The sequence below is a fragment of the Penaeus japonicus genome, unplaced genomic scaffold (genome assembly GCF_977035675.1).
Source record: "Penaeus japonicus unplaced genomic scaffold, GWHDUDI00000001_assembly GWHDUDI00000042, whole genome shotgun sequence".
Classification (NCBI taxonomy): domain Eukaryota; kingdom Metazoa; phylum Arthropoda; class Malacostraca; order Decapoda; family Penaeidae; genus Penaeus; species Penaeus japonicus.
In genome coordinates, this window is record NW_028234444.1 from 20969070 (window position 1) to 20984069 (window position 15000).

The following is a 15000-nucleotide window of genomic DNA, read 5'->3' on the forward strand; positions in this document are numbered from 1 at the left end:
TGAAGGATGAAAAGAGGAGGGAGGACGAGGGGAAATAGAGGGGGAGAAAAGAAACAGAAGAAGGGATAGAAAGGGAGGGGGAGAGGATAGAAAAGGGAAGGGAAGAAAAGGGAGAAGGGAGAAAGGAAGAGAAGGGGAAAGGGAGGGGAGAGGATAGAAAAGGGAGAAGGGGAAAGCGAGGGGGAGAGGATAGAAAAGGGAAGGGAAGAAAGGGGAGAAGGGAGAAAGGAAGAGAAGGGGAAAGGGAGGGGAGAGGATAGAAAAGGGAAGGAAAGAAAGGGGAGAAGGGAGAAAGGAAGAGAGGGGGAAAGGGAGGGGGGGGGGAGAGAGGGAATAGAGGGAGGCAAGGAGGGGGAGGTGGGTAGGGGAATGGAGGGAAGGGGGACGGGGAAGAGGGAGGAGGGAGGGGGGATAGGAGGACTTTTTTCCTTAATTATGTTAATTATCTCTATCATAAGGGTAATATATATAAGATAATATTATCCAAAAGAAGTATAAGCACTATGATTTAAAACAGCGTGATTTAACGTTAATGATAAGGATAATATTCCGATATAAGTTCAAACAACAGACAATTCATAATAAGATCAGTTAATTTGCAAAACATGATCATATCAAGTCAACCAAATCAATTAAACGAATAAACAAATACTATCTTGTCAATCCGCAGATCCGAATGTTGGAGAGCGAAACCGTAGAGTTTTGGAGGGACGCCTCCAGGCTGACTCGGACCACGAAGGTGTAAGTGATGACGGGAAGAGATAAGAAGAGAAGAAGGAGAGAGAGAGGAGAAGAAGGAGGGGGGGAGAGGAAAGAGAAGAGAAAAGAAGGGAGGAGAATGGATGAAGGAGAGAGAGAGGAAGAGAAGAGAAGAGAAGAAGGAGGGGGGAGGAAAGAGAAGAGAAAAGAAGGAAATAAGAGAAGGAGAGAGAGAAGAAGAAGAGAAGAGAAGAAGGAGGGGGGAAGAAGAGAAAAGAAGGAAATAAGAGAAGGAGAGAGAGGAGAAGAAGAGAAGAGAAGAGGGGGGGGGGGAGAGGAAAGAGAAGAGAAAAGAAGGAAATAAGAGAAGGAGAGAGAGGAGAAGAAGAGAAGAGAAGAAGGAGGGGGGAAGAAGAGAAAAGAAGGAAATAAGAGAAGGAGAGAGAGGAGAAGAAGAGAAGAGAAGAAGGAGGGGGGGGGGGAGAGGAAGAGAAGAGAAAAGAAGGAAATAGGAGAAGGAGAGAGAGAGGAGAAGAAGAGAAGAGAAGGAGGGGGGGGGGGGGGGAAAGAGAAAAAGAAGGAGAGAATAAGAGAAGGGGAGGAAGGAGAAGAGAAGAGAAGAAAGGAGGGGGGGGGGAGAGGAAAGAGAAGAGAAAAGAAGGAAATAGGAGAAGGAGAGAGAGAGGAGAAGAAGAGAAGAGAAGGAGGGGGGGGGAAAGAGAAGAGAAAGAAGGAGGAATAGAGAAGGAGAGAGAGGAGTAGAAGAGAAGAGAAGAAGGAGGGGGGGGGGGGGAGGAAGAGAAGAGAAAAGAAGGAAATAGGAGAAGGAGAGAGAGGGAGAAGAAGAGAAGAGAAGGAGGGGGGGGGGAAGAAGAGAAAAGAAGGAAATAAGAGAAGGAGAGAGAGGAGTAGAAGAGAAGAGAAGAAGGAGGGGGGGGGGAGAGGAAAGAGAAGAGAAAAGAAGGAAATAGGAGAAGGAGAGAGAGAGGAGAAGAAGAGAAGAGAAGGAGGGGGGGGGGAAGAAGAGAAAAGAAGGAAATAAGAGAAGGAGAGAGAGGAGTAGAAGAGAAGAGAAGAAGGAGGGGGGGGGGAGAGGAAAGAGAAGAGAAAAGAAGGAAATAGGAGAAGGAGAGAGAGAGGAGAAGAAGAGAAGAGAAGGAGGGGGGGGGGAAGAAGAGAAAAGAAGGAAATAAGAGAAGGAGAGAGAGGAGAAGAAGAGAAGAGAAGAAGGAGGGGGGGGGGGGGAGGAAAGAGAAGAGAAAAGAAGGAAAAAAGAGAAGGAGAGAGAGGAGAAGAAGAGAAGAGAAGAAGGGGGGGGGGAGAAGAGAAAAGAAGGAAATAAGAGAAGGAGAGAGAGGAGAGAAGAGAAGAGAAGAAGGAGGGGGGGGGGGAGAGGAAGAGAAGAGAAAAGAAGGAAATAGCGAGGAGAGAGAGGAGAAGAGAAGAGAAGGAGGGGGGGGGAGAGGAAAGAGAAGAGAAAAGAAGGAAATAAGAGGAGTGAGAGAGGAGAGGAAGAGAAAAAAAAAGGGGGGGGGGAGAGGAAAGAGAAGAGAAAAGAAGGAAATAAGAGAAGGAGAGAGAGGAGAAGAGAGAAGAGAAGGAGGGGGGGGGGAAGAAGAGAAAAGAAGGAAATAAGAGAAGGAGAGAGAGGAGTAGAAGAGAGAGAAGAAGGAGGAGGGGGGGAGAGGAAAGAGAAGAGAAAAGAAGGAAAGAGGAGGGGGAGAGAGAGGAGAGAAGAAGAGAGAGAAGGAGGGGGGGGGAAGAAGAGAAAAGAAGGAAATAAGAGAAGGAGAGAGAGGAGAAGAAGAGAAGAGAAGAAGGAGGGGGGGGGGGAGAGGAAAGAGAAGAGAAAAGAAGGAAATAGGAGAAGGAGAGAGAGAGGAGAAGAAGAGAAGAGAAGGAGGGGGGGGGGGAGAAGAGAAAAGAAGGAAATAAGAGAAGGAGAGAAATAAGAAGAGAAGAGAAGAAGAGGGGGGGGGGGAGGAGAGGAAAGAGAAGAGAAAGAAGGAAATAAGAGAAGGAGAGAGAGGAGAAGAAGAGAAGAGAAGAAGGAGGGGGGGGGGAGAGAGGAAAGAGAAGAGAAAAGAAGGAAATAAGAGAAGGAGAGAGAGGAGAAGAAGAGAAGAGAAGAAGGAGGGGGGGGGGAGAGGAAAGAGAAGAGAAAAGAAGGAAATAGGAGAAGGAGAGAGAGAGGAGAAGAAGAGAAGAGAAGGAGGGGGGGGGGAGAAGAGAAAGAAGGACATAAGAGAAGGAGAGAGAGGAGTAGAAGAGAAGAGAAGAAGGAGGGGGGGGGGAGAGGAAAGAGAAGAGAAAAGAAGGAAATAGGAGAAGGAGAGAGAGAGGAGAAGAAGAGAAGAGAAGGAGGGGGGGGGGGAAGAAGAGAAAAGAAGGAAAAAAGAGAAGGAGCGAGAGGAGAAGACGGGAAGAGAAGAAGGAGGGGGGGGGGGAGGAGAGGAAAGAGAAGAGAAAGAAGGAAATAAGAGAAGGAGAGAGAGGAGAAGAAGAGAAGAGAAGAAGGAGGGGGGGGGGAGAGGAAAGAGAAGAGAAAAGAAGGAAATAAGAGAAGGAGAGAGAGGAGAAGAAGAGAAGAGAAGAAGGAGGGGGGGGGGAGAGGAAAGAGAAGAGAAAAGAAGGAAATAAGAGAAGGAGAGAGAGGAGAGGAAGAGAAGAGAAGAGAAGAAGGAGGGGAGAGGAAAGAGAAGAGAAAAGAAGGAAATAAGAGAAGGAGAGAGAGGAGAGGAAGAGAAGAGAAGAGAAGAAGGAGGGGAGAGGAAAGAGAAGAGAAAAGAAGGGAGGAGAATGGATGAAGGAGAGAGAGAGGAGAAGAAGAGAAGAGAAGAAGGAGGGGGGGGAGAGGAAAGAGAAGAGAAAAGAAGAGAAGAGAATGGATGAAGGAGAGAGAGAGGAGAAGAAGAGAAAGGAAAAAGAGGGAAAGGGGAGAGGAAGCGAAGCGAAGAGAGGAAAGGAGGGGAAGAAAGGAGAGGATGGGAAGAGAATAAGAGAAGGAGAGAGAGAAGAAAGAGAAGAGAATAGGAGAACGGAAGAGAATAAAAGAAGGGGAGGCGTAAGAGGAAATGAAGAGAGAAGAGAAGAGAAAGATAAGAAAGGAAGAGAATAAAAGAAAGGGAGACAGAGGAAGGGTATAAGAAGCAAAGCAAAGAGAGGAGAAAAAGGGAAGAGGAGAGAAAAAGGGAAGAGGAGAGAAGAAGGGAAAGAGAGGGGAAGGGAAGAGAGGGGAAAGGGAAAGACAAAAGGAGAGGAGAAAAGTAGTAAAGACGAGACGTAGAGAGGATATGGAATAAAGAAGAAATGGGGGAGAGTGAGTGAGAGAGAGAGAGAAAAAGAGAGAGAGAGAGAGAGAGAGCGAGCGAGAGAGAGAAAGCGAGAGAGAGAGAGAGAAAGCGAGAGAGAAAGAGAGAGAGAGAGAGAGAGAGAGAGAGAGAGAGAGAGAGAGAGAGAGAGAGAGAGAGAGAGAGAGAAAGCGAGAGAGAAAGAGAGAGAGAGAGAGAGAGAGAGACAGACAGACAGAGAGAGAGAGAGAGAGAGACAGACAGAGAGAGAGAGAGAAGATAGAAAAAAGAGATAGGAAAAGAGAGGAAGAGAGAGAAAGAAAGATAGAGAAAGAGATAGAAAGAGATAGGAAGAGAGAGAAAAAGAGAGAGAAAAGGAGAGAAAGAGAGAGAAAGAGATAGATATACAGATATATAGAAAGAAAGAAAATCATTCATAAAGAGAAAAGACTACAGTAAGTGTCACGGGAGACCAAACAAAGTGCCAGATCATACGCCACAAAATGCCAGACTACAGAAAGCGTCAGGGCTTAATATCAGAGTAAATAATATTTTTAATGTTAATTTTAAATAATAAATAATGTTTAATATCAGAGTAAAGAGTCAGCATTCCGCCTCTGATAAGAAATGATTGTGACAGTATAAAAGAGAAACATTGGTATTGCAGTAATGCCAAATATGAATGCTTGCATATGTATACGGTGTGTATATAGTGTGTATATATATTACATATATATATATAGAGATATATATATATAATATATATTATATATATATATTATATAATATATATATATATATATTTATTTATATATATATATATATAGATATATACATATATATATATGTATGTATGTATATCTGTATATATATATATATATATATATTATATATATATATATTATATATATATATATAATATTATTATATATATATTATATAAATACACAAACACAACACACACACACACACACACACAACTATATATTATATATATATATATATTGCAAAAAATATATATATATAATATATATATATTATATATTATATTATATATATTATATATATATATATATATATATATATATATATTTATATAACTATATAGCTATTTATATATATATGAATTATTACATATAACATACATATTATATTATGTTATTTATATGTATATATATATATATATATGTTATTTATGTATATATATATATTTACTTTTATATATATTAATTATATATATATTATATATATTATATATATATGTATATTTATTTATATATATATATATATAATATACATTTATATATATATTATAGTTATATATATATTATATTTACATATATATATATATATATATATATATATATATATATATATATATATATATATATATTATATATTTATATATATATATGTATACATATGTACATAAATATATATATATATATATATTATATATATATATATTATATATATATATATATATATATATATATGTATTATATAAATATATATATATAGTTATATATATTTATATATATATATTTAATATATAATATATATTTTTATATATATATATATATATATATATATATATATATATACATACATTGTATATAAATATATATATTTATATATATTTATATATATATATATATAGATAGATATATAAATCTAGACAGAATTATATAGTTATCTATATATATTAGTGATATAGGTTTGAGATATATTATAATATATATCTATTGTATATGTATATATGTATATATGTATATATGTTATATATATATATATTCTCAATAGATATTTTATATAAAAAATATTATATATCATTATATCTATATATCTAATGTATTTATTATGTTATATATATATATATGGATATATATATTTACACACATATATTATATATTATATATTATATATATTTTTATGTTATATATAATTTTTCTATACTTATATATATATATATTATATATATGTGAGTGGGTGTGTGTCGTGTGTTATAGAGTGTTGTGTTTGTGTTTTATGTATATATATATGTATATCTATATATATATTTATATTAAATATCTATAACATTTAAATATTATATATATATATATATATATATATAAATATATATATATGTATATATGGTTATAATATATCTATATGTATATATACTATATATTCTAAATATATAAATATATATTATATATATTAGATATATTTATACAATATTTAGATAAATCTCTCTTCTCTCTCTCTCTCTCTACTCTTCTCTCAAATATCTCTTTCTCTCTTCTCTCTCTCTCTCTCTTCTCTCTATATATATATATAGTTTATATATATATTTATAAGAGTATTAGTAGATATATATATACACAACTCACACACACACACACACACCAAACACACACAACATATACATCTATATTATATTATTATATAAATATATATCTATAGATTATTATATATCATAATACATATATGTATATATATATATATATGTATATGTATATTATATATATACTATTAATATATATATATATATATATATATATATCTATCTATATATGTAGGAATGTATATATATATATAATATATAATGATATATATGTAGGGAATGTATTATATTATTATATATATATTATATATATATATATATATATATATATATATAAAAGAATGTATATATATCTATATACTTAAATTCTATATTATCTTTATTATCTATTACTATCTATCTATTATCTATCTATCAATCTATCTATTATATATATCTATATCTATATATATATATATATAATATATATATATTATATATATATATTATATTATATATATATATTTTATATGTGTGTGTGTGTGTGGTCGTGTCTGTGTGTGTGTGTGTGTGCTGTTTGAGTGATGAGTTGTGTGGGTGTGTGTGAGTGTGTGTGAGTGTAGTGTGTGTATTTATGTATTATCTATATGTACATATAATTTATAAATCATCTAAAATATTATATATATATATATATCTATAGTATAAAAATATATATATATAATATATAAAAATACATAATATGTATATATATATATATATATTATATAATAATATATCTATCTATAAATATACCACAACCACAAGATCACAACACACAAAACACCAAACACCACACACACACACAACAAATATATCTATATATATATTATATAAATATATAATATTATTATATATCTAAAACTAAAATATATAGATCATAAATGACTCTTTAATCCTTAATACTAACTATATATATAACTATGTAGGAAATGTATCACTCATTAAATAAAAAAATTATATTAATAAATAAATAAAAATGAAGTATAAATATATCAAATCTAAAAAATACAAAAATCACACTAATATAATACTTCTCTATCTATATAAATCTATATTTAAATCTATCTATAATAAATACCAACATACCAACTTCATTATAAAAATATCTAAAATCAATCTATATCTAAATATCAATCTTATATAAATAAACAAACTATAAATGTAATCAAATATATAAAATTATAAATAAATAAATATATAAAAGTATAAATAACTATATAATCTGACAAATAACTAAACAAGATTGATTTTTTGTTATAGATGTTGTTATATTATATGATAAAATCATATAAAAATTAAAACTATAAACACAAAAAAAAACTAAACAACAAAACACTACAAAAACATCACCCACAACAAAAAAACAAACGACCAAAAAAACAACAAAACACACAAAACAAAAAAAACAAAAAACAACACTCACCACTATAAAAAACTAAAAAATATAACAAAAAAACACTCACACCCACCCCCCACCCCACAACCCCACAACCAACCCCACCACCCCACAAACAACAAAAATAAAATACAAATTAGAAATAAATATATAAATATATAAAATCTATATCTCATCTATCTAACATTATGTCGAAATATATATATATTAACTTATATAAATATATACTTATATGTTCGTGAATGAAACTATATATTATATATATATATATATATATATATATATATATATATGTTATCTATTATATATATCTATTATATATATATATTTATATATAATCTATTAAATTTATATTATATAAACATTGTAGAATGTATATAGAATATATACATATATATATATATAATTATCTCTATTAATATAGATCTAAAAATATATATTATATATAAATATATATATGAAGGAATGTGAATATAAATATTATATAAATATATTACTAAAATATCTCTATATTATATCTAAAGATATATATATCTATATATATCTATAATATGTAGGAATGCGTTATTATAAATATTAATCTAAATATCTTATATATATATTATAAATGAATGTTATTATATATTAATCTATCTATCTACTCTCTATCTGTCTAACTATATCTCTCTATATTTATATATCTATATCTATATCTATCTATCTATCTATAATATCTATATATTATATTTATATCTATATGTGTGTGGTGTGTGTGTGAGTGTGTGTGTGTGTGTGAGTGTGAGTTTGTGTGTGTGTTGTGGTATTAATGTTTATATTTAAATATTATATATATATTATATATATATTCTCTATATTATATCTATAAATATGTATCTTATCAATATAATATAATAAATATATGATAACATAATATATATACAAATCTATATGTCTATATTATATTTTCAAAAAATATAATCTATATATATCTATATTATATATAATATATAATAAATATATATATAATCTATACATCTTCTCACTTCTCTACTTCTTTTCTTCTTCTATATATATCTATAATTATATCTATATAAAAACAATATATATATTATTAAATATATATTTTATCTATATATATATACTATATGTATGCTATATCTGTATCTATCAATATATATATATATATAATATATAATATATTATATATAACTATATAACATACTCTATATATATATATAACTAAGTATGTATATATAATAAATCAATCTATATATATATATATCTATCTATAAATATACATAACTATATTATATCTATATTATATATATATATATATATATATATATATAAATATATCTATTGTATATATGTATATATATATATATATTCTATTTAAATATATAAATATATTATATATAATATATCTATCTAATGTATATATGTATATATATCTATATATATATATAAGTATATTTAATATATATAATAAAAAATATTATATATATATATATTATATATAGATATATACTATATGAAATATATATACGTTTGTTATATGCGAGTGTGTGTGTTTTATATTTATGATACTCTACATCATTTAAATAGATAATCAAATCATATATTATATATATTTATATAATATCATTACTATTATATATATATCTATATATATAATAACACGCACAAATGGTTCTCAGACATAAATACTAACTTTTTGTTTACCTTCCAGGATGATGGCGGAGGAGGAGGAGGAGGAGGACAGGAGGAAGGAAATGCCAACGGAGACTTACAGATTACCGGAGCAGGCCTCATGTCAGGAGGAGGAGGAGGGGGAGGAGGAGCCGGAGGGTCAGCAACGGAGCCATCGGCCAAGGACGACGGCGAGAGTGACAGGAGCTCAGGCAGCATGACCCCGGCCTCCTTCAGGATGCGCTCCAGGACGCCCTCGGCCATGCAGTCCGCGCGGTCAGTTTGAGGTCGGGGGAAGGGAAACAACACCTTACTGAGGCAAACTTAATTGTGTGTGTATTTTTACATACAACACACACCCACACAGCACTCTAACACCACAACATACACTCCTCACACAACACTCACTCACAGAGTATTATGTATATTTATTTGGATATTATATAGTTAGAGAGTGTTAGAGAGAGTTTTATAGTTAGATTGTTATGTATGTAGATATATAGTATATATATAGATTATATTTATAGTTATTGATTGAGATAGAGTTATGATTTTGATATATGATTTGTATAACATTACAATCTCACTCACTCACCAAACACACAAACCACACACTATATAATATATATATATCTATATATATATATATATATAATAGATATATATATATATATATATATATTATGTGTGTGTGTTTGTGATGTGTAGTGTGCATAAATATACATATATGGTGTGTATATATATATAAATATATTTATATATATTATTATATATATATATATATTATTATATATGTCTAATACACAACCACCACACACAACACACACACACACACACCCACACACACACCACACACACACAACATATATATATATATATATATATTATATATATCTATATATATATATATTATATTGTATATATATATATAAATTTATATTATATATATATATATATTATATATCTAAATATATATATATATATATAAATGAATAAAATATTTATGTATATATATATATTATATATATATATATATATATATATATATTATATATTATGTATATATATATATATAATATATGGTATATATACCCATATTTATATATATATATATATATATATATATATATATATTTATATTATATATTAAGGGGAGAGAGGGGAGAGGAGAGAAGAGGAGGAGAGGAGAGAGAGGAGAGGAGAGAGAGAGAGAGAGGGTAGAGAGAAGGGGAGAGAGGAGAGGAGAGAGAGAGAGAGAGAGCAAAAGAGAGAGGGAGAGATAAATATATTATATATATATATTTATATATATATTATATATATATATAGTATATATATATTATATATATTTTATTATAATATATATATATATATATAAAATATATATTATATATATATTATATATATATATATGTACACACACAAAATATATATTATATTTTATATATATATATATATATATATATATATATATATTTATATTAGAGAGAGAGAGAGTGAGAGAGGGGAGGGGAGAGGGTGAGAGAGAGAGGGGAGAGAGAGAGAGAAGGGGAGAGAGAAGAGGGGAGAGAGGAGGAGAGAGAGCAAGAGAGAGAGAGAGAGAGGGGAGAGAGGGCGAGAGAGAGAGAGAGAGAAAGAAAGAGAGAGAAAGAAAGAGAGAGAGAGAGAGAGACAGAGAGAGAGAGAGAGAGAGAGAGAGAGAGAGAGAGAGAGAGAGAGAGAGATTGATATATAAAGAACGAGAGAGAAAGAAATTCTGTAGATAAATAGATATTAATGTCTTTATATACCCAACTGCTTCTTTGTACCTTGTATTGGGACTTCCATCATGCGTTTTCGATTCATGATGATTGTTTGTTGTTGTTGTCATCACCATCGCCCACTTTCTCGCCTCGCACGAACTCCAAAGCGAGTAACAATAGCAGGAGAGTAGTAACAGGAGAGTAATAGCAGGAGAGTAAAAGCAGGAGAGTAAAAGCAGGAGAGTAATAGCAGGAGAGTAATAGCAGGAGAGTAAAAGCAGGAGAGTAAAAGCAGGAGAGTAAAAGCAGGAGAGTAAAAGCAGGAGAGTAATAGCAGGAGAGTAAAAGCAGGAGAGTAAAAGCAGGAGAGTAATAGCAGGAGAGTAAAAGCAGGAGAGTAAAAGCAGGAGAGTAAAAGCAGGAGAGTAAAAGCAGGAGAGTAAAAGCAGGAAAGTAAAAGCAGGAGAGTTAAAGCAAGAGAGTTAAAGCAGGAAAGTAAAAGCAGGAGAGTAAAAGCAGGAAAGTAAAAGCAGGAGAGTTAAAGCAGGAGAGTAAAAACAGGAGAGTAATAGCAGGAGAGTAAAAGCAGGAGAGTAAAAGCAGGAGAGTAAAAGCAGGAGAGTAAAAGCAGGAGAGTAAAAGCAGGAGAGTAAAAGCAGGAGAGTAAAAGCAGGAAAGTAAAAGCAGGAGAGTTAAAGCAGGAGAGTTAAAGCAGGAAAGTAAAAGCAGGAGAGTAAAAGCAGGAAAGTAAAAGCAGGAGAGTTAAAGCAGGAGAGTAATAGCAGGAGAATAAAAGCAGGAGAGTAAAAGCAGGAGAGTAAAAGCAGGAGAGTTAAAGCAGGAGAATAAAAGCAGGAGAGTAAAAGCAGGAAAGTTAAAGCAGGAGAGTTAAAGCAGGAGAAAAAAAGCAGGAGAGTAATAGCAGGAGAATAAAAGCAGGAGAGTAATAGCAGGAGAGTAAAAGCAGGAGAGTAAAAGCAGGAAAGTAAAAGCAGGAGAGTAATAGCAGGAGAAGGAGAGTTAAAGCACGGAGGAGTAAAAGCTAGAGGAGAGTAAAAGCAGGAGGAGTAAAAGCAAGGGAGAGGAGTGGGAGAGTAATAGCAGGAAAGTAAAAGAAGGAGAGCAAGAGGCAGCGAAAGTAAAAGCAGAGGAGAAAGGAAGGAGTGTCCAAGCAGGCAGAGCCATAGCAGCGAAAGTAAAAGAGGAGGTAAAAAAGGCATGGTGATTAAAAGCAGGAAGGAGAGGAGTGCAATAGCAGGGAAAGTAAAAGCAGAGAGTAATGAGGAAGAGGGAGAGTAATAGCAGGAGAGTAATAGCAGGAGAGTAATAGCAGGAGAGGAATAGCAGGAGAGTAATAGCAGGAGAGTAATAGCAGGAGAGTAAAAGCAGGAGAGTAATAGCAGGAGAGTTAAAGCAGGAGAGTTAAAGCAGGAGAGTAATAGCAGGAGAGTAATAGCAGGAGAGTAAAGCAGGAGGGGTAGAGATTGAGGAGTTTTAAAAGCAGGAGAGTATAATAGCAGTGTGAGAGTTTAAAGAAGGAGAGTTAAAGCAGGAGAGGGAGTAAGGAAGTAATACAGGAGAGAATAGGCAGGAGAGGAATCGGAATAGCAGGAGAGTTCATAGCAGGGAGTAATGAGTAATAGTAGGGGAGTTTAACGCAGGAGGGAGAGTTTTTTAACGCAGTAGAGAGAGAGTCATAAAGACAGGAAGAGTTTTTTTATTTAAAGCAGGGAAAGTATAGGGAGATTAAGTTTAATAGCAGGAGAGTAATAGCAGGAGAGTTAAAGCAGGAGAGTAATAGCGGGAGAGTAAAAGCAGGAGAGTAATAGCAGGAAAGTAATAGCAGGAGAGTAATAGCAGGAGAGTAATAGCAGGAAAGAAATAGCAGGAGTAATAGCAGGAAAGAAATAGCAGGAGAGTAATAGCAGGAGAGTAATAGCAGGAGAGTAATAGCAGGAGAGTAATAGCAGGAGAGTAATAGCAGGAAAGAAATAGCAGGAGAGTAATAGCAGGAGAGTAATAGTAGGAAAGAAATAGCAGGAGAGTAATAGCAGGAGAGTAATAGCAGGAAAGTAAAAGCAGGAGAGTAAAAGCAGGAGAGTATTAGCAGGAGAGTATTAGCAGGAGAGTAAAAGCAGGAGAGTAAAAGCAGGAGAGTAAAAGCAGGAGAGTATTAGCAGGAGAGTAAAAGCAGGAGAGTAAAAGCAGGAGAGTAAAAGCAGGAGAGTAATAGCAGGAGAGTAAAAGCAGGAGAGTAAAAGCAGGAGAGTAATAGCAGGAGAGTAAAAGCAGGAGAGGAAAAGCAGGAGAGTAAAAGCAGGAGAGTATTAGCTGGAGAGTATTAGCAGGAGAGTAAAAGCAGGAGAGTAAAAGCAGGAGAGTAAAAGCAGGAGAGTATTACGGAGAGTAAAGCAGGAGAGTAAAGCAGGAGAGTAAAAGCAGGAGAGTAAAGCAGGAGAGTAAAAGCAGGAGAGTAAAAGCAGGAGAGTAATAGCAGGAGAGTAAAAGCAGGAGAGTAAAAGCAGGAGAGTAATAGCAGGAGAGTAAAAGCAGGAGAGTAAAAGCAGGAGAGTAATAGCAGGAGAGTAAAAGCAGGAGAGTAATTCGCAGGGTGGAGTAGATAGCAGGAGAATAATAATAAGCAGTGAGAGTAATAGTAGGGAGGTAGGTTAAAAGCAGGAGAGTTTTAAAAGCAGGAGAGTATTAGCTGTGGAGAGTATAGAAGGAGAGAGTAAAGGCAGGAGAGTATTCGCTGGAGAGTATTAGCAGCAGGAGTTAGTAATAAGTAGTGAGAGTAAAAGCAGGAGAGTAAAAGCAGGGAGAGTAAAAAGCAGGAGAGTAATAAGCAGGAGAGTGTAATAGAGGAGAGTAAAAGAGGAGAGTAAAAGCAGGAGGAGTAAAAAGCAGGAGGGAGTTAAGTAAAGCAGGAGAAGTAAAGCAGGAGAGTAACAAGCAGGGAGGAGTATTAAAAGCAGGGTGAGTATTAGCAGGAGGGAGTAATAGCAGGAGGAGTAAAAGCAGGAAGAGTATTAGCAGAGAGAGTTAGTAAAGCAGGAGGTGAAAGAGGAGAGTAAAAGCAGGAGAGTAAAAGTGGGAGAGTATTTAGGGAGAGTAATAGCAGGAGAGGTAAAAGCAGAGAGGAAGTAAAGAAAGAGTGAGAGTATCGCAGGAGGGTAATAAGCAGGCGAGTAAACGCAGGAGAGTAAACGGAGGAGAGTAAACGCAGGAGGAGTACAAAAGCAGGAGAGTAAACGCAGGAGGAAGGTAATCAAAAGGGGGGTCAGGAGTATTAAATTGGCCAAGGAGAGTATAGCAGGGAGAGTGTAAAGCAGAAGAGTAGATAAAGAAGGAGGAGAGTAAAACAGGAGAGTAATAGCAGGAGAGTAAAAGCAGAAGAGTAAAAACAGGAGAGTAAAAGCAGGAGAGTAATAGCAGGAGAGTAAAAGCAGAAGAGTAAAAACAGGAGAGTAAAAACAGGAGAGTAATAGCAGGAGAGTAAAAGCAGGAGAGTAAAAGAGGAGAACGTAAAGAGACGAGGTAAAAAACAGGAGAGTAATAGCAGGAGAGTAATAGCAGGAGAGTAAAAACAGGAGAGTAAAAGCAGAAGAGTAAAAACAGGAGAGTAAAAGCAGGAGAGTAATAGCAGGAGAGTAAAAGCAGAAGAGTAAAAACAGGAGAGTAAAAACAGGAGAGTAATAGCAGGAGAGTAAAAGCAGGAGAGTAAAAGCAGAAGAGTAAAAACAGGAGAGTAAAAGCAGGAGAGTAATAGCAGGAGAGTAAAAGCAGAAGAGTAAAAACAGGAGAGTAAAAACAGGAGAGTAATAGCAGGAGAGTAAAAGCAGGAGAGTAAAAGCA

At 33.3% G+C, this 15000-nt stretch overlaps 1 protein-coding gene across 1 annotated transcript in view; it reads left to right on the top strand.

The window, feature by feature from the left end:
* Positions 1–15000, top strand: part of LOC147466722 (uncharacterized) — a 49697-nt gene that overhangs the window by 28024 nt on the left and 6673 nt on the right. The window contains exons 3-5 of the mRNA XM_086534989.1: positions 671–741; positions 9480–9679; positions 12199–12231. Of these exons, the coding sequence (XP_086391115.1) occupies positions 671–741; positions 9480–9679; positions 12199–12231 (304 nt within the window). The remainder of the gene's footprint in view (positions 1–670; positions 742–9479; positions 9680–12198; positions 12232–15000) is intronic.